This window comes from Alternaria rosae (assembly GCF_020736505.1).
Source record: "Alternaria rosae strain MPI-PUGE-AT-0040 chromosome Unknown BKA58scaffold_6, whole genome shotgun sequence".
Lineage (NCBI taxonomy): Eukaryota > Fungi > Ascomycota > Dothideomycetes > Pleosporales > Pleosporaceae > Alternaria > Alternaria rosae.
The window spans coordinates 1,670,798-1,687,857 of NW_025763575.1; the positions used below are offsets into that span (position 1 = coordinate 1,670,798).

Sequence of the window (17,060 nt, forward strand, 5' to 3'; positions counted from 1 at the left end):
GCTCCGATGCAAGGCTAGTGCCGGATAACTAACCTGGCCAAACCGAGGTCATAGTTCTCCACGCCGTTGGGTTGCTTTCACTACTGCTGGACGAGGCGTTCTACCCCATCTTCCCGAATTTTGCGTGTCTGTTTCCCCCAGAGACATCGCACTGTTCCCGCCCACCATGTTCTCCGCCGCTCGTCAATCTGCCCTCAGCACAGCTCGCACACGGCTTCGGCCGTCGCAACCCACGGTCGTTCCCCAATACTCCGCCCTCGCACGGTTAGCGTCGACGTTTGCCATTCTCGAGCAGAAAGAAGGAAAGATTGTGTCACAGTCATTGGCCGCCATCACAGCAGGGACAAAGCTTGGAGGCTCAATAACAGCCTTCATTGCTGGAAGTGGGGTCAAGTCGGCCGCAGATGAGGCAGCCAAGTCAAAGGGCGTAGAGAAGGTCATCTACGTCGAAAATGGAGCATACGACAGGGTCAGCAGTCCAAAGACAGATCAAATGATTAGGGGCTGACAACATCTTGCAGTGTCTCCCCGAGAACTATGCGCCACTCCTGGTTGAGAACATCAAGAAGGGCGGATACACACACGTCGTCGCTGGGCATTCAGCGTTCGGAAAGAACATAATGCCGCGTGTCTCAGCACTTCTGGACACACAGCAAATATCAGACATTACCGGTATTGAGGGCGAGGACAGTGAGTGAGCACCGTCCAAAGTATGCGAGGGGTTGTTAACCAGACTACAGCATTTGTTCGCCCAATCTACGCCGGTAACGCCATCATGACCGTCCAATCGTCCGACAGCACCAAAGTCATCACCGTCCGAGGCACCGCATTCCCCGCGCCTGAGACCGAAGGCGGAAACGCGACAGTAGAGGAGGGTGTCGACCCCAAGGCCGAATGCTCAACAGAGTGGATATCTGAGGACCTCCAGAAGTCCGACCGTCCCGATCTCGGCTCTGCAGAGAAGGTCGTCTCCGGCGGCCGTGGTCTAAAATCAAAGGAAGAGTTTGACAAGCTCATGCCACCGCTAGCAGACGCGCTCGGTGCCGCGATTGGCGCATCAAGAGCAGCAGTCGACAGCGGCTTTGCAGACAACAGCTTGCAAGTGGGTCAGACTGGAAAGAATGTTGCGCCACAATTATACCTGTGTGCTGGTATCTCCGGTGCCATTCAGCATCTGGCTGGTATGAAGGACAGTAAGGTTATTGCAGCCATCAACAAAGATGCCGAGGCACCCATTTTCCAGGTCGCGGACGTCGGTCTTGTTGGAGATCTTTTCGAAAAGGTCCCAGAGTTGACCGAGAAGCTCAAGTCGCAATAAGCACAGAGCGCATGGATACCTGTTGTATATAGTTTGAACAGAATATCGATCAAACAAGGAACGCAACTGCCACGAAGTCGACTACCAGGAGACACCCAGTGCTTTCTTAGAACCATTGCGAATCATGGCATGAAGCACGCAAGCACATCCTGTGCTTTCCAGAGAATCTCTGACTGCACGTGAATTATTAACCTTCTGATCTCCAAGTAGCCTCGGACATTCGCAGCTTGGCGTGCGTCAACGGCTGATCGACGCCAGCACCCACCATCCGTCTCCACTACGCCGCGATAGCCGAGTAGTTGGATCTGGCATACTTGCTGGTGACCTGCTTAAACGCGCGGCCATGAAGTCGTTACGAAAATAATCCTCTGATCTTCCACATCCTATATCATTTCCCGTATTTATCACAAATTGAAGACGCTTCCACAATCCCTGCGCCACTGCCTCCGCTCTAGCGCCGGTTTCTCAGCAACTAGTCATACGCGTGTATTCAGGCCGGACATACTGATCGCCATTTCGCACCTTCTCGAGGTTTGCACCGGAGAACGAGCCTGAGCGATCTTCACATCCTGGACTACAGCTTTCATTCTGGGTTTGCGGACGGCCCAGCTCACTGTCTGGGGTTACGATGTCTGATGCCGGATCGCACCGATGATGGCGAATGAACATCAAGAATCTGGGCAGCCAAGCATCTCGCAACTCGGAGATACCCAAACAGAAGGAGTGAAGAAAAAGGAGCATTTGACACAGAAACATAGCAAGAAGAAGAGATGGTGGAATGTTTGGAAGAAATGGGAGGGGCAGGATAGCGATTGGTGGTTCGCTAGCACTGGGATACCTGTAAGTAATGATTCGTGTTTAGTAGTCATTGCGAGAAGCTCAAGCGACTTTGATACCTTTTAAATCGACCAAGGATCATGTTCGTATATTGACATCAAAGAAGCTACTCGCCGCAACTCTCGGCCCCCTGGCAAATGTGAGCTCGATCGCCGCACTCGTAACTCCCTGGAGACAGCAAAACATCATCAACGGCGAAAGAATCTCAGACTTCAAAGGCGTACCTTTCGGCGACCCAAGATGGTGCTATTGGATTAATGTCGCATCGTTGATCTGCGGCTTTCTTGGCAATCTCTTCCTTCTTCTGAACTTCACGCAAAGGATTCGCTATATCATTGCCCTACCCCTCACTGTGGTTCTGTGGTATCTTTCATCCGCTTTCCTCATAGCGATAACGATATGTATGAACACTTACGAACCACCCATCCGACCGGAACAAGGATACACACAAGGATTTTGGTACGCGATTGCGGCTGCGGCGTTTTACACCATCTGTTCTATGCTTCTCATGGTCAACATGCTGGGCTTCTTTCTCGGTCACTACCCTGAAAACTTTGCTTTGAGCGACAGTCAAAGGACGCTTATTTTACAGACCATGGCTTTCTTTATTTGGCTAGGCGGTGGCGCCGCTGTCTTTGCGAAACTCGAGCAAGATGCTGGAGAAGACAGTTGGAGGTTTGCCGATGCCTTGTACTTCTGCGATGTAACTATCCTGACCGTTGGTTTTGGCGATCTAGTACCCACAACCGATGTCACTAGGGGTATTGTCTTTCCATACTCTGTAGGCGGAACGATTACGCTAGCCCTCATCGTCTCGTCGCTTTACACAGCAGTCCGCGAGCTCGGCGACGAGAAAATTGTTCAGAAGCATGTCGATCGCATGCGAGAACGAGTCGTAGAGCGTACAGTTACCAATTCGTTTGATCTCCGCCATCGCGAACGAGAAGCCCACCATCTTGTTCGGAGACGCAAACTTGGCATTCCAAAGATATCAGCACCTAGTCAACCACGGCCCTTCAGAACGCCCATGGGCGAGTCGGTTCAGCATACATCGACTATGCAGGGCTTCGCTGATGCTCTGCGTATCGGTTCATCCAAGCCCAAGATCATGTTATTGAAAGAAGAAAAAGATCGCTTCGAAGCTATGCGCAAGATCCAAGCCGACTCGAAGAAGTTTAAGCAGTGGATGGCGCTTTTCTGGTCCATCACGACATTCTCGATCCTTTGGTGTGTAGGCGCAGTGGTCTTCTGGATCACCGAACAAGAAACCCAACACTTGACGTACTTCCAATCGCTTTACTTCTGTTATGTCAGTCTACTAACAATCGGCTACGGTGACCTGGCACCAAGATCTAATTCCGGGCGCTGTTTCTTCGTCATCTGGAGCTTGATTGCCGTTCCGACCATGACTATCCTGGTCTCAGATCTAGGCGACACTGTCGTCGCCAACTTCAAGAAATGGAGTGATGAGCTTGCAGATTTTACAGTACTGCCGAAGGCAGGTATCTGGCGTTCGTTTCTCAACAAGCACCCTTGGCTGCTGCGATGGCTACAACGGTGGACAGACAAACGAGCGAGAAAGAGCCGATTGAAGAGGGGTTTCGACGTGTCGGATCCACGATCTGACGACGGCATCGTAGATTCCTCCGAACCTCAAGACAGGGAAAGCACTTCAAACGATCCTGAAGAGCGTGAAGCAGCAACCGACATAGAACTTACTCTCCATCCCACGGTTCCAGCCCTCGCCACCGAAGCCGAAGCCGATGTCACAAACCCTCCCTCCCATGCTTCGCTGACCCGCCGCCTCGCCCTGTCCATCCAAAAAGTTTCGCACGACCTCAAGACCGACGACAAGCGCTACACGTACGAAGAATGGGTCGAGTTCACACGACTCATCCGCCTGACCAGTCCAGAGCGTCTAGACCGGGACATAGGTAACGATAATACGACTTCGGAAGACGAGAACGAAGAGGGATTGGTGAATTGGGATTGGATCGGAGATGATAGTCCCATGGTGTCTGGTATCAGTGAGAGCGAGTGGCTTATGAAGCGGCTGATTGAAAGTCTTGTGAGATTAGAGAAGCGGAAGGAGGGTGCAAGGCGGAGGTCTGATGTTGAGGCTTTGAGGGAGATGGAGTGTGGGAGAAGTGTGGGGAGTCAACGACATAGCATTGGGAGTCAGTAGACATGGTGCAATCAACCCATTCTTGTCTGAAATGTTCAGCGATAGCGAGGTGGACCTCTGTTGGGACGTTGAGGCATAAAATGGGAGATCTTCTTATCGAAGTCTGATTGCTGATAGTACTGTAAGGTGGGCATTGAGTTTTGCTGCCTTGTTCCTCAACACGATGTCGCTGACTAAAAAATGCGCTACCCACACTGCGCTCGTGGAGATGCGGTCAAATTATGTATGAAGAATCGGTTGCTTGCGAAGGTAAGCAGAGGATCTCTGGCATCGTTGTGTGTGCTTCGAAGTGAGACTAGCGTACTACAAGGCCAATTCCCTCTCAGGCGCCATTGCCGCAACCTACACAGGATCTAGTAGGCATGCACAGTGATGTAGTGAAGCAACATCTGGAGTACAGGATATCGTACCTTCCTCGGGCTCTTTGATGTTAGGCAGCAATGTTTCGTCACTCCGTCATCCTTGCAGCCATCCTTAGCACATGTCTTGGCCATGAACATTTCTGAATTCGGTGTAGTCGCGCATTCTCTACCTAGGTAGGTTTGCTAGCTGCGAGGACGCCAAAAAAAAAGCAGATCGATGAGCATCCCGGTCGCATGCAGTTGCAATCGAAGGCGTCTGCTATCATCTTGGAAAGCTCAAGGAAAGCCTAAAGGCTCGTCTGTGAATTGGCAATGGTTGTGCGGCAGGTAGGTGTTTAATGAGGAGTGCCGATTGATCGGTGGAGTCGGACTTTGAGGCACCGACGTCCGTTCGCTCACTCACTCAGGAAGACGCTGGACAACACCCATGCTTCCCGGGAACTCCAACACTCGGGTGCTCAATTCTCGATACGTCTTGCGAAAAACGTTTGCTCGGCTATTTCCAGCATTCGACATTACTTATTCGCACTGACGTCGAGTCTAGGCGTTGAAACACAACAGACGCGCGTTGCCCCTTGCGTCTCGCAGTCAGTCGCTCGATTAGGAAGGATGGTGGTGAAGCGAGATATCGCGCGGTTAGCGCCTCCTGTGGCTGAGATTCGTATAGCCCTTGGCACGACGAACATTGGCCCCGGTGCAAACGATCGTTAGAGGTTGCTCTTTCATTCCGACTTTTGACGGTGTGCATGTCGAATCGGAACGTGGATACGACTTGATCCGGTGTACATAAGAATACGATCTATACGGCAATCACATCACCAGGCATCAACTTTCGTCCTTCGGTTAAGATGACCGCCTCTTCTACCGTCGAATAACCGTCCATCTCAAAGTCGCACTTTGCCACTTTCTTACGCTCCTTTGCATCCCGCAGCCATGAACTCCAAGGTCACTGACGGTCAACCGCCACCCCAGCCAGCCGTCGACGCTGGGGTGGAGAGCACTGCGATCGCCACTCAAGTTCTAGAGACAGGACCCGACGAAAAGCACAGCGTCATCGAAGATGTAGGGCAAGATGAAAGTGCCTCACCGAAGGCAAAGAAAGTACCTGAAGCGGGCATGAAGAATTACTTCGTGAGTAAATTGCTTTGGATGTTATTCCTGGCTAACATGTGAACAGCGAGTATTCTCGTACGGAACTGCTCTCGATTACTGGCTCATATTCATGTGCTGTGTGACTTCGATAGCCTCCGGCGTTACATTTCCTCTAATGAACGTTGTCTTCGGTATGATCTGATACCGCAGAATCTATTGGCACCTTCCGCGAATACTGACAGCAATCAGGCCAATTGGTTGGCTCTTTTACCAACTACTTCATCCCGGGGACGACATTGACAGCAGGAGAATTTCAATCCGAGATCAACAGGCTTACCCTCTTTCTTGTCTACCTCTTTATCGCAAAGTTTGTGTTATCTTACATATCAATGGTATGCACACATGGCATAAAGCTGCTACAGTCATTCTAACACTGTTGTAGCTCACTATCCGAATCAGCGGCCTTCGAATCTCTGCTGCGTTGCGTCTAGCATATCTACGAGCCTTGTTTGCACAGCCAATCAGTGTGATAGACACTATAAGTCCCGGCAAGGTGTCCACGCGGATTACAACCTCTTCCAACACGGTTCAGCTCGCCATATCGCAGCACTTTGCTATACTCTTCCAGTCTCTTGCGTTCGTTATCGGAGCGTATGTTGTGGCTTTCATCAAAGGCCCACTGCTTACTGTAGTCGCCTCTGCCTCGCTTCCGTTCATCCTCGTGGTCTTTGGTATCATATTGCCACCTTTCATCCGGATACACAAAGTTACCGAGAAGCATCATGAAGATGCTTCAGCCATGGCTTTCGAGATGTTCTCATCCATTCGTATCGTTACTGCATTCGGTGCAGAGGCGAAGTTGGCAAGGTTGCATGAGGCCTTACTGGACAAAGCCGCGACGAACGAAAGAAGGGCTGCACCTCTGATGGGTCTGGTCATGTCACCCATGATGATTGGAATGTATGGCACTTTTGCGATCGCGTTCTGGTTTGGCATCAAACAGTACTCGGAAGGCAAAGGCGATGTCGGAACCATAGTGGTGGTTCTGTTCTCTGTCATGATGGCAATAACGAACATTAGTAGGGTTGTAAGCCCAATAATTGCCATCGCGAAGGCATCGTCTGCCGCCACCGAACTATTCATCACGATCGATGCACCCATTCCCGATACCACTGGATTGAAGGAGCCTGATGTTGCTGCCAACGCGAACATCCGCTTCCAGAATGTTGCCTTTTCATACCCAAGCCGACCACATGTTCGGATTCTTGGAGGCCTTGATCTCGAGCTTGAGGCAGGCAAGGTTACCGCTATTGTCGGTCCATCCGGAAGTGGTAAGCATTTCCTGTCCTGCGATTCATGTGCTGGTTACTGACCACTTGCCTTAACCTCTAGGGAAGTCAACTATTGTGGGACTTGTCCAGAGATGGTACGAACTCTCAGGCACAACGGCCACGGCCGCATCTGATGGGAGCCCGGACGGCTCGTCGCCTCATGAAGACACCCTTGACAAGAATAAAGGGAGCCCACAGAAGGCTGGGTGGTTCAAGAAGAGAGCTGCACTGAAGGATGAAGACAAACAAGCATCTGCGAAGAAGGCTGGACATGACAAGAGCAAAGACGAGGAGCCCGATCTGGGCCCAAACACCTGCACTGGGATTATCAGGATCGGGAATACCAACCTACGAGATGTCGACCTAAAATGGTGGCGCTCTCAGATTGGTCTGGTCCAGCAGGAGCCCTTTCTGTTCAACGACACCCTGTACAACAACATCGCTTTCGGCCTCATTGGTACTCAATACGAAGACTTGCCAAAAGAAGAAAAGATGAGACTGGTCGAAGACGCGTGTCGCGAAGCTTACGCCGAAGAGTTTATCGCCAAACTACCAGAAGGCTACGAAACTCTGGTTGGCGAGAGCGGCATCAAGCTTTCAGGTGGACAGCGCCAACGAATAGCTATCGCGCGGAGTATCATAAAACAACCGCCTATATTGATTCTCGACGAGGCTACGAGCGCTATCGATGTACGTACCGAACGCATTGTTCAACAGGCTCTCGATCGCGTATCGAAGAACCGAACGACTATCGTCATCGCGCATCGCCTCTCTACCATCAGGCGTGCGGATAAGATCATTGTCTTACGTCAAGGCACTCTCGTGGAACAAGGCACCCACGATGAGCTGTTGAAGATAGAAGCTGGTGTCTACTACGGCTTGGTCCATGCCCAAGAGATCGCAACGGAAGCGGAACAAGACGCTGATGCCGGCCCGCTCGAAAAGATCAAGAGCGCAGACACTGCAATCGCCGAGAACTACAAGCAGAGCAGTGATGTCTCCAAAGCAGCCGAAGATCCAGAGTACAAACAGCAAGGTCTCTTTGGCAGCTTCGGGCGTCTTATCTACGAACAGCGCGGTCATTGGATCCTATACAGCGTCGCTATTCTGGGTGTACTGGCTAGCGGTGTCGTCTACCCGCTTCAGGCCTACATTTTTGCAAACGTCGTCAACGTTTTCACCCTTCCCATGGACGAACTCGTTAGCAAAGGCAACTTCTGGGCAGGCATGTTCGGTGTTCTGGCTGCGAGCACCTTTCTGTCCTACTTTTTCATGGGCTCGGCCTGTCACCTAATCTCTGTCGCCATAACGAAGAATTACCGGCAAGAGTACCTAGACAACCTCATCCGCAAACGCATTGCCTTCTTCGACGATCAGGGACATAGCCCTGGATCTCTGACATCGACCCTGAGCTCAGACTCGACACAGATCCAGCAGCTCATGGCAACGGAGATGTCCGTTGCGCTCATTGCCATAGTCAACGTAGTGGGCTGCGTCATCATCTCCTTCATCTATGGATGGAAACTGTCGCTTGTTGCCCTATTTGCCGCGCTACCACTTATCCTGGCTGCTGGATATCTCCGTGTACGCCTTGAACTTGAATTCGACAAAACCAACGCGAAGGTATTCGAAAACAGCAGCCAATTTGCCTCCGAAGCTGTCGGTGCTTTCCGCACAGTATCAAGTCTTATCATGGAAGACATGATCGGCCAGCGCTACGAGACATTGCTCAAGGGTCATGTCACCAACGCGTTTTCAAGCGCAAAGTACGGTACTCTTGTTTTCGCGGCAAGCGACAGCATTGAACTGGCCTGCATGGCTCTTACCTTCTGGTATGGCGGTACTCTGCTGGCTTCCCGCGAGTACAATCCTGTAGATTTCTTCGTCATCTACCAAGCTATCGTGCAAGGCGCCATTGCAGCAGGGCAATTCTTCTCGTATGCTCCCAACATGGCCCAAGCCACGGGCGCCGCGAACCGCATTCTCAGTATGCGTCCATCAAAGTCTGCAACAGCTACTACCTATCCGCCTCTAAGTAAACCAGAAGAAGGCGTAGGCATCGAGTTCCAAAATGTGTATTTCACATACAAAACCCGCGAAGTGCCCGTCCTATCCAACCTCAACATCCAGGTCCAACCAGGCCAATTCGCCGCACTAGTCGGTGCATCCGGCTGCGGCAAATCCACCACAATCTCGCTCCTCGAGCGCTTCTACGACGCATCATCCGGCCGCATCCTCTACAACGGACAAGACATCATCACTCTTGATCCCGCAGAGTACCGTAAGCAGATCAGTCTCGTGAGCCAAGAACCCACGCTGTACGAAGGCACGATACACGAAAACGTCGCTTTGTCTGTCGATACCGCCACGGACGAAGACATCGAGCAAGCATGCCGCGACGCCCAAATCCACGACTTCATCACCTCCCTGCCCGATGGATATGCCCAGCGCCTAGGTCCAAAAGGCATGTCGCTGTCTGGCGGTCAGAAACAGCGTCTTAGTCTCGCTCGGGCCTTGCTGCGGAAGCCGAAGCTACTCTTGCTGGATGAAGCGACGTCGTCTCTCGATTCCGAATCTGAGAAATTGGTTCAGGATGCTATTGAGCGTGCTGCTGGCGAGGGCGGAAGAACTGTAATTGCAGTCGCGCATCGCCTTGCCACGATTCAGAAGGCGGATGTCATCTTCGTTTTGGGTAGTGGCATGGTGTTGGAGAGGGGTGATCACCAGGGGCTGCTGAGGAAACGGGGTGTTTACTGGCAGATGGTGAGTTTGAATCTGACTTATTTGTTCGGATTGAGATGTGCTAACTTTCGAACAGTGCCAGGCTCAGGCTTTAGACCGGTAGTAGTGAACGATACTAACTTTGGCATTCATTGTGTTGGCGACATACTTTCGTTTGATAATCTCTCCTTGTTTCTTTAAGACTTGTAATTTTGAGTAGCCGGCTGCCATATCCCTCTTTAGATACTATGCTCCGATCGAATGGAAATGTGTCATTGCCCTTCTCGAGGATTTGAAAAGTAACGCAATGTTTCTTTCAATTTAACTAGATCTCAGTCTCGTTTTGTTATGTGCATCCTCCATGTATCACGTATTACCAACTCATTCACCATCTGCCACCTTCACATCGCAGACCTACTGTTGGCCCATAATCCCTCCTGGTGGGTACGGTGGTTGGCCTTGAGGCCCCAGATCTTCTTCTCCGCTATCACCCGTCTTAGCTGTAGGCTTTGTCTCGGTGGTAGGGGCCTTGGGCTCGCCCATGCCATCGGGCTTCGGTGGTGACTTTGTGCCCGGTCCGCCGCGCTTCTGCCAGTCGAGCCACGAGCCGCGGTATTCGCCAATATTTGTGTATCTACCATGTGAGTCAGCTGATGATCCATGCAAGGTTCCGTGTCCGCCAGTTGAAATTTCGGCGTTTGTTACAAAGGTATAACTTACCCAGCTTGTCTCGCGATTCCTGCAGCCGCTGAACTCCTCACTCCGGCCTTGCAAAAGAAGACGACTTCCTTTCCCTTGGGTGGCTTCTGGAAACCAAACCTATCCTCAAACTCCTCTTCGTCTAGTAGCAGCGCATCGGGTTGTGAGGTGACGGGGATATTGATAGAGGTGGGTATAGTGTTTGCGTCGAATTCATGGGGTTCGCGAACGTCAATGAGGAGGCGGGAGTCTGAGGGCGCTTCGAGGATATGTAGAACCTAGACAGGTTAGCGAGGCACTTGAGGAAGTGCGTGATGGCTCGAGGAAAGGATAATGCATGAATCGAGGGGTTCATGGAAAGGAACGATAAGACGTACATCGTCGAATTGGTAGAGTTTGTTCTGCTTCAAGTCGTTTGGGGCCTGTGAGTGCCATCTCTTTTGCGCGGGCGTCGCTTGTAATCTCGCTGCACCTCCTACAACCACTGTCCTGCTCTGCGAGATGATTTTGTTTTGTGATTTGGGTGCGATGCTGAAGGCTCGTGCAGTGTTAAAGCTCAATCGTGTAGGCTGGCGGCCGATGACGGAGGCATTGGAACGGACGCCGAGCAGTTGAGCTGCGCGCTTGGAGGCCATGGTTGGTATTGGTGTCGCGATGATAATTTATTACGATTCAGAAAGAGCTAAGAAGGCGACTATAGTCTCCAGGGTGTCGAAGATGTTGTTCGGATAGATAAATACTCAGTGTTCAAGTCGCCGACGAGAGCTCGGCTCTAGCCAAATTATCGCCGACGTCACTCTTCGCGAGCCTCTGAGCGCAACTACGCTAAGCCCTACAGCCACAAGTTCGGCAAGCGTCATCGCACGCATCGGCTGTACGGTTCCGGAAGTATGGTAAATTGATGCATTCATCTCATTTGTAGTATCTAGCACAAAAGAACATGGAAGACGCTGTGGTTCAAGGGCCACGTCCAACAGGGTCAGTATATAACGCCAGAAAAAGAACTACAGACGATGGGGTATTCAACACAAACAGATCACATAAGGATTGTCCAAACTCCTGTAAATGAGAAACGCTTACTCCTCCTCATCGCGCTGAACATCCAAACCGCGCAACCGTTGTGATAATAGACCGGCATTAGGCGGAGCGGATGGGCTACCGAGTGGCGAGAAAGCATTACCGCCATATCCAATATCGCCTTTACTGAGCTTCTCAAAGGTACCATCGCTTTGACTTTTTGGACTACTAACGCCAGCTCGCGGCGAAGTGATGGGTGTTCTGAAGGGGCTCTTCGGATCAATATCCATGCAATCGTGAGACATAGGCCGTGAATCGATTGCAGCCAGCCTGCCAATGGTGAAAGGTATGGGCTGTAATTCCGGCATAGGCGAGTTGAAGCTGCTTGAGGCTGAAGAGTGGGTGGTACCACCAGTGAACTTGACGGCTGGCGGGGGTAATGGGGTGTGCTGCCTTAATCCATCGAGCTGATCGTATGCCTGTTGAGATTGAGAAAGTGGCCATCCAGCGCTGCGCCGACGGAAAGCCTTGTCCGTAGCGGGCTGGGCTCCCGCTAATTGTGCCTTTTGTATCGATGCTGCATCTCTCGTCGGCTTGTACGTGCTGTATCTAGGCTCTGGCTGCTGGATCTCGTTCCTCAACTTTTCTTTGCCGTCCGGTACTCTATTCGCAAAAACGACCCGTATGCTTTTGTACAAGTAATGACGACCCTTTGAAGGACAGCATATGTGCAAGTGTATGAGGTAACGCAGGATAGGTCGGTCGTTCGGATCGTCTGAGTTGCTGAGAGCAGCCTCTGGACGGTCAGTTCCGAGGTTCTTCCGTGAAGATGCGGGCATATCGATAATGGGTCCAGCAGAGTAGCTGCGCTGTCTGATAAAGGTCTTCTGGCCTGGCTCCATATCCGATATGTCGTATGGAACGAGAAAGAGCTTCACTGCGGTTTTGTTTGGGTTCTTCAGCACAATCTGTAGTTGGCCCTGCGGCGGTATGCGGTAACATCCCCCTGGAGGTGCCTTGGGAGACGTCGATCGTCGCTTCTTCTTTTCTTTACGGCGAAGATCTCCCTTCACGCTTTGCCCATTCTCCTCTTCTCCAAGATTAAGCTTGAAATCAAGATCGTCTTGTTCGGGGACTGGCACCACATGTCGTCGCTTGCGTTTACCAGCTTCGCTGCTTTCATCTGGCGCTGACAAAGTATTTTCCAGGTCAATGTGCCCAACATAAGGGCTCGGCTCATTATCTGAGATCCTGCCGTTACCGGTGTTGTAGCTGTAAAATACGGCAGGAAAGGGGACCGTAACATGGGGTGGACACTTGAGGCTTGACTTGCATTGTCCCTTGCCGAGTACACCAATCTTGGCGACGAAATCAAGAGGCCGCGAAGGCGTAGTAGACATACGCCCACGAAGTATAGACTCCTCGTATGAACCAACCATGGGGGCGTGTTGCAACGGAGATGCTTCCGAGGAAAAGGAGGGGCGCCGAGCGTGTAGGAACGGTGTTTGCGACTGAGATTGAGGCTCAGACTGATTGAACGTCATTGATCGTCGCGGTTGGTGTGCCTGGTATGGCATTGAACCACTGTGGCGAATGTGTCGAGCTGCCGGAGTTCCCGTGGCGGATCGCGCCATTTGGGTGGACTGGTAATCATGAAAGGATGCAGGAGAGTAGGTATGCCGGCGACTATTTCTGTCGGGACTTCGGGACCCTTGCCGCGAGCCTGGCCTAGAAGAGAAGTCCAAGTCTGTGTTGTTTGCTTGCTGGACAAGCGGGCTTGTGGGCGGTAGAAATGCAAATGAGCTAAACGGTGACTGTGATGATTGCGATATCGCTCGCGCTCGAGTGGGTATTCGGGCATCTGGGTGGTGTGACACTGGGTACGAGACGTCATTGCGGTTCGAGGTATAAGCAGCAGATGGGAACGAGCGGTTCCAAGGCACCACCGGCGAAGTCGCTAGGAAGCCTGAAGATGAGGAGTCATTCTCCGAGGTCGTGCCCGCTCTCTTCTCTCTAAAATCTCCAGAGTGTAATGCCGATCGTGGACGCTCGATATCCAGGCCTACCGCTGCAGGGTCACGGAGATGTTCCGGGGTGGAGATACGGGAGCTTTGCAGCTCGGTGGATGAAGCTTGAGGTGTAGTCGGTCGGTCTCGTGATGTCGGTCGGGTTGAGGAGTCGCGCTCAGTTACGGAATCGCCCTGTGATACATGATCAGTATTCCTTACATTGATTATCAAACACCATGGCGGACGTTTCCTAGTTCCCCGGCTACTCACACCTTGCCGCTGCAGCCACGATGGACTGTTCGTTCGTTTGATCCTCTCCATCCAGTCCTTCCGTCCAAACATGGGCGGCTTGCGCATTTGGCCGGGCGACCCAGGGTCCATATCCTGTAACACGTCGGCTTTCGGCGATTCTGGCTGCATGTCGGATTCCATATTTCTTCCTACAGCAAATCCCGGAGTATGCGGTAATTCAAAGCCGGTGGCCAAGGTCCGGGGCAAGAATGACGATGTTGGCGGACTGTCATGGGGATCATGAAAGATGGGCATGGTTGTAACAGATTGTTGCGATAGACAGCATGGGTACAAAGATTTGACAAAGTATCATAGAATAGTGGCGGGTTTGTGAGCGCGAAAGACGTGGAGCACTGAGATGGCAGGTCGCAAGGACGGCGGAGACGTCAGGTCAAGCGGTTGGAGCACCTGCTGGCCCGGCGAATGATATGAGTAAGAGTTTCCAGTTTAAACGGGGTGCGCTGGCTCCAGTGGGCGCTTCATTGTACAGTCATACTGCCCAGTTTTAGGACGAAACAGCGTGGAGCGCCCCAGTTGAAGGTGCGGAGAGGAGGGACGCAGGGACCGGGACAGATGACGCGCTGTGATCTTTGTTACAAGACGGAAAGTTCCTAATCGCTGCTGATAAAGTCGCCCATGCCGCCGGACCGGTATTGGCCGACGCAGCATGTCACACGACAAAAAAGAACACACTGCTCATTCGGGCGTTCCTGCACGTCCCCGCGGGATGCGTCTTTCCTGGTGCATAGTTGCGACGGTGCACAAAGCTGAGGCGTGAGTTCAGGACCGCCGCGGTCGTGAAGACTATGTGACTGGCTCTGGATTGCGCCCCACTTTGCCAAGGCTGAGAAAGTCGGCTCGCGTTCTTGCGACAATCTCCATGTCGCGACTCCGAACTTTCTCAACACAACCACAGCCTTCAGTATGGCAGTCAAACGGCCGCATCAAGGAGACGCAAAGTCAGTGGTGAAGAAGCAGAAGCAGAAGCAGAAGAGTCGCTTCGACATCGGTCCCGCAAATTTACCGGATGGCACCCATAGACGGAAGAGTAGGTTTTTTCCAACATATTCTTCATGCATAAACTTCTCGCAGAGGAAGAATTCAGACAGGCGTATCGCAGTCGTTCCAAGTACCGGATAAATACGCAATAACGACGTTTGCTAGCATCGCACATACGATTCAACTGCTAATTGTGTACTTAGTCGAAAAGATCAAGAAAGGCCTTATCACCAAGGCAAAGCTGAAGAAGCAATATGCAAAGCTCAAAGCCCGCGAAGAAAACGAAGAGACGGCACCGCGCAAGTCTGTCTACGACCGCGAATCTGCCAACGACGACAACGAAGACGAGGATGAGGAGCCTGCTGAGCCTGTCCAAGAGCCCACGTTGGAGCCACACCCTGATCGCGTCGCGATGCTGGAAGAGAAGTCGCCCGAACCGGAATCCACACAGACTTGGGAGAGGCGACAGCGGCGAGCTCGACCACAGCCATTCTTGAAAGAGACAGAAGTGGCGCGGAAGAAGAGGGAGGAAATAGAGGCGCGGCAAAAAGCCAGGGAGGAAGCGGAGAAGGAGCGCGCAAAGAAGATTGCTGAGCGTGAGCGCTTCAGGAAGACCATGGCCAAAGCTAGGGGACCCAATGGCCAAAGGAAGCTGGGCCGAGAGAGCACAGTCCTGCTTGCGAAAGCGCAGAGACTCATGAGCAAGACCTGAAGCATCATCGTCATCCGATAGCGACGCTATCATCCTCAGCTCCGACGGATGATACGTCTGCATCAGCCAACGCGTGCGCGCGCTCTTGTCAACATCTACGCACTCAATCCAGTGCTGAAGACACCGCTCCGCTTTACAACGAACAAGGTTTCGACCCGTTCATTGAGATGCATATATTGCGCTTCCCGTAGGTCGAACATCATACTAGCCAATAGATCGGAACGCATGCGGGGTAGCTATGATCTAGCCGTAGTCATAGGCATGCTTGCTCAGAGAGAGTAGCAGCTTGTTTACACAGGATACAATAGGCCAGACTCTGTGAAAGCAGTGGTGCCACAGACAGTCTGGATCAGGTGCACAGCTTCTTCCCCAAGAAAGCACCATTGACTCAGCGAATCAATCCAATGTATATTGCATTCTTTCTTACATCGCTCGATATCACCATGCACCAATGCGGTTGCGTGATGTTACATGTTCAGCCCTACCCCTCAGCCCTTGGACGAGGAGCGTTAGGCTCGGGCATAACTTGTAGCGACCGAGCGATAAAAGCGCATTGCTTAATCAGTACACGACAGATAGCTATGCGAATCGGAGTTGCTGCGTTTGATGTGTTGTGTGAGCGCGGAGTAATCGGCGACTGCCAAAAGTGGCTGGCGGTACCTCCCGAATGGAGCGCGATTCACGCGCTAGGGATGAACGCTCTTCCAAAGGTTCCCAGCCTCGCTCTCACTTTCCAACATGTACCTCTCACGACCGCTTATGTGAGCATACACAAGACACGAATAGACATCACTTCACCGGAATGCGTTCAGTTGATCTTATTGCCGATTTCCGTCTTCGCCACCGCTGTAATCGCCTCACTGGTCCTGTCGTACCAGCAAGACTGCGGACTGACCGTCAGGAGTAATCTTCGCCTCCAACTGAACGAGCTCGTTCCAATGGCACAACACCATACAGCAACACACTCTCCGTCTGAGAGCTTAGCGGATCTTCGAGCGCATGGCGCAGACTATCACTAGAACATTGCGGTATTAACACCCTCTCCGCTTGATAGTAGTGGCGAGATGTCAACACCAGAGACAGCTACCGCGCATATCGCAACCTTCTCTTCGCCGATCATATGAGGCTATCAGATGGCTTAGACTGATCCAGAGATCTGTTCGGCTGCTTTTCCGAGATGATCAGCGTTGGCCCATATTGGACTAGAGCACAGCCACCTTGTCACGTTTTTGAAACCACCTCGAAATCATCGATGAACGGACTTCCTCTTTTGTCGTGCAAGATACTTATGTTTCGCAAGGATTTCACCGTACAACAGATTGCCCGATTTACTCTTGCCGACTCGAGTCCAGCGAACTTTCCACCATTTAGAAGAATGGGCCAACAAAGGGTAAAAGCACGTCTCTAAGCAACGAGTGATTGTCACATCAGGCACGCTATGCAAATCTGCTGTTCCTAGCGAATAAACAGTATATCTTGTGGAGCAA

General features: G+C 51.9%; 6 protein-coding genes across 6 annotated transcripts; 4 read left to right on the forward strand and 2 right to left on the reverse strand.

Annotated features, from left to right (window-relative positions):
* The first annotated feature begins 49 nt into the window (after window positions 1–49).
* On the forward strand, window positions 50–1,644 carry BKA58DRAFT_196779 (electron transfer flavoprotein-like protein subunit alpha). The gene is made up of 3 exons (XM_046165737.1): window positions 50–469; window positions 522–690; window positions 741–1,644. The coding sequence occupies exons 1-3, from the start codon at window positions 167–169 to the stop codon at window positions 1,316–1,318; spliced, it is 1,050 nt and encodes a 349-aa protein (XP_046024448.1). The 5' UTR covers window positions 50–166; the 3' UTR covers window positions 1,319–1,644.
* A 1,028-nt stretch (window positions 1,645–2,672) lies between these two features.
* On the forward strand, window positions 2,673–4,340 carry BKA58DRAFT_317367 (uncharacterized protein; the record flags this gene model as incomplete). Its single annotated transcript, XM_046167624.1, has 1 exon — window positions 2,673–4,340. One exon carries the CDS (start codon window positions 2,673–2,675, stop codon window positions 4,338–4,340), a length of 1,668 nt encoding a protein of 555 aa, XP_046024449.1.
* Window positions 4,341–5,512: 1,172 nt separating this feature from the next.
* BKA58DRAFT_196765 (P-loop containing nucleoside triphosphate hydrolase protein) lies at window positions 5,513–10,115 on the forward strand. The gene is made up of 6 exons (XM_046165736.1): window positions 5,513–5,833; window positions 5,880–5,985; window positions 6,044–6,186; window positions 6,237–7,125; window positions 7,187–9,888; window positions 9,944–10,115. The coding sequence occupies exons 1-6, from the start codon at window positions 5,636–5,638 to the stop codon at window positions 9,968–9,970; spliced, it is 4,065 nt and encodes a 1,354-aa protein (XP_046024450.1). The 5' UTR covers window positions 5,513–5,635; the 3' UTR covers window positions 9,971–10,115.
* A 38-nt stretch (window positions 10,116–10,153) lies between these two features.
* On the reverse strand, window positions 10,154–11,312 carry BKA58DRAFT_196835 (Rhodanese-like domain-containing protein). Its single transcript, XM_046165738.1, has 3 exons — window positions 10,923–11,312; window positions 10,567–10,823; window positions 10,154–10,480 (listed from the first exon to the last, which is right to left on the reverse strand). Exons 1-3 carry the CDS (start codon window positions 11,178–11,180, stop codon window positions 10,261–10,263), a joined length of 735 nt encoding a protein of 244 aa, XP_046024451.1. The 5' UTR covers window positions 11,181–11,312; the 3' UTR covers window positions 10,154–10,260.
* On the reverse strand, window positions 11,300–14,534 carry BKA58DRAFT_387136 (uncharacterized protein). The gene is made up of 2 exons (XM_046170531.1): window positions 13,842–14,534; window positions 11,300–13,763 (listed from the first exon to the last, which is right to left on the reverse strand). The coding sequence occupies exons 1-2, from the start codon at window positions 14,115–14,117 to the stop codon at window positions 11,622–11,624; spliced, it is 2,418 nt and encodes an 805-aa protein (XP_046024452.1). The 5' UTR covers window positions 14,118–14,534; the 3' UTR covers window positions 11,300–11,621.
* Window positions 14,535–14,659: 125 nt separating this feature from the next.
* On the forward strand, window positions 14,660–15,775 carry BKA58DRAFT_196755 (uncharacterized protein). Its single transcript, XM_046165734.1, has 2 exons — window positions 14,660–14,910; window positions 15,065–15,775. Exons 1-2 carry the CDS (start codon window positions 14,787–14,789, stop codon window positions 15,571–15,573), a joined length of 633 nt encoding a protein of 210 aa, XP_046024453.1. The 5' UTR covers window positions 14,660–14,786; the 3' UTR covers window positions 15,574–15,775.
* Window positions 15,776–17,060: the final 1,285 nt, after the last annotated feature.

Coding starts and splice junctions, on each gene's coding strand:
- BKA58DRAFT_196779 (XM_046165737.1), top strand. CDS start 167: ATGTTCTCCGCCGCTCGTCAATCTGCCCTCAGCACAGCTCGCACACGG. Junction 470..521: donor AAAATGGAGCATACGACAGG/GTCAGCAGTCCA, acceptor AACATCTTGCAG/TGTCTCCCCGAGAACTATGC. Junction 691..740: donor CGGTATTGAGGGCGAGGACA/GTGAGTGAGCAC, acceptor ACCAGACTACAG/CATTTGTTCGCCCAATCTAC.
- BKA58DRAFT_196765 (XM_046165736.1), top strand. CDS start 5,636: ATGAACTCCAAGGTCACTGACGGTCAACCGCCACCCCAGCCAGCCGTC. Junction 7,126..7,186: donor TGTCGGTCCATCCGGAAGTG/GTAAGCATTTCC, acceptor CTTAACCTCTAG/GGAAGTCAACTATTGTGGGA. Junction 9,889..9,943: donor GGGGTGTTTACTGGCAGATG/GTGAGTTTGAAT, acceptor ACTTTCGAACAG/TGCCAGGCTCAGGCTTTAGA.
- BKA58DRAFT_196835 (XM_046165738.1), bottom strand. CDS start 11,180: ATGGCCTCCAAGCGCGCAGCTCAACTGCTCGGCGTCCGTTCCAATGCC. Junction 10,824..10,922: donor AACTCTACCAATTCGACGAT/GTACGTCTTATC, acceptor TAACCTGTCTAG/GTTCTACATATCCTCGAAGC. Junction 10,481..10,566: donor GGAATCGCGAGACAAGCTGG/GTAAGTTATACC, acceptor CTCACATGGTAG/ATACACAAATATTGGCGAAT.
- BKA58DRAFT_387136 (XM_046170531.1), bottom strand. CDS start 14,117: ATGCCCATCTTTCATGATCCCCATGACAGTCCGCCAACATCGTCATTC. Junction 13,764..13,841: donor CGTGGCTGCAGCGGCAAGGT/GTGAGTAGCCGG, acceptor CATGTATCACAG/GGCGATTCCGTAACTGAGCG.
- BKA58DRAFT_196755 (XM_046165734.1), top strand. CDS start 14,787: ATGGCAGTCAAACGGCCGCATCAAGGAGACGCAAAGTCAGTGGTGAAG. Junction 14,911..15,064: donor TGGCACCCATAGACGGAAGA/GTAGGTTTTTTC, acceptor TTGTGTACTTAG/TCGAAAAGATCAAGAAAGGC.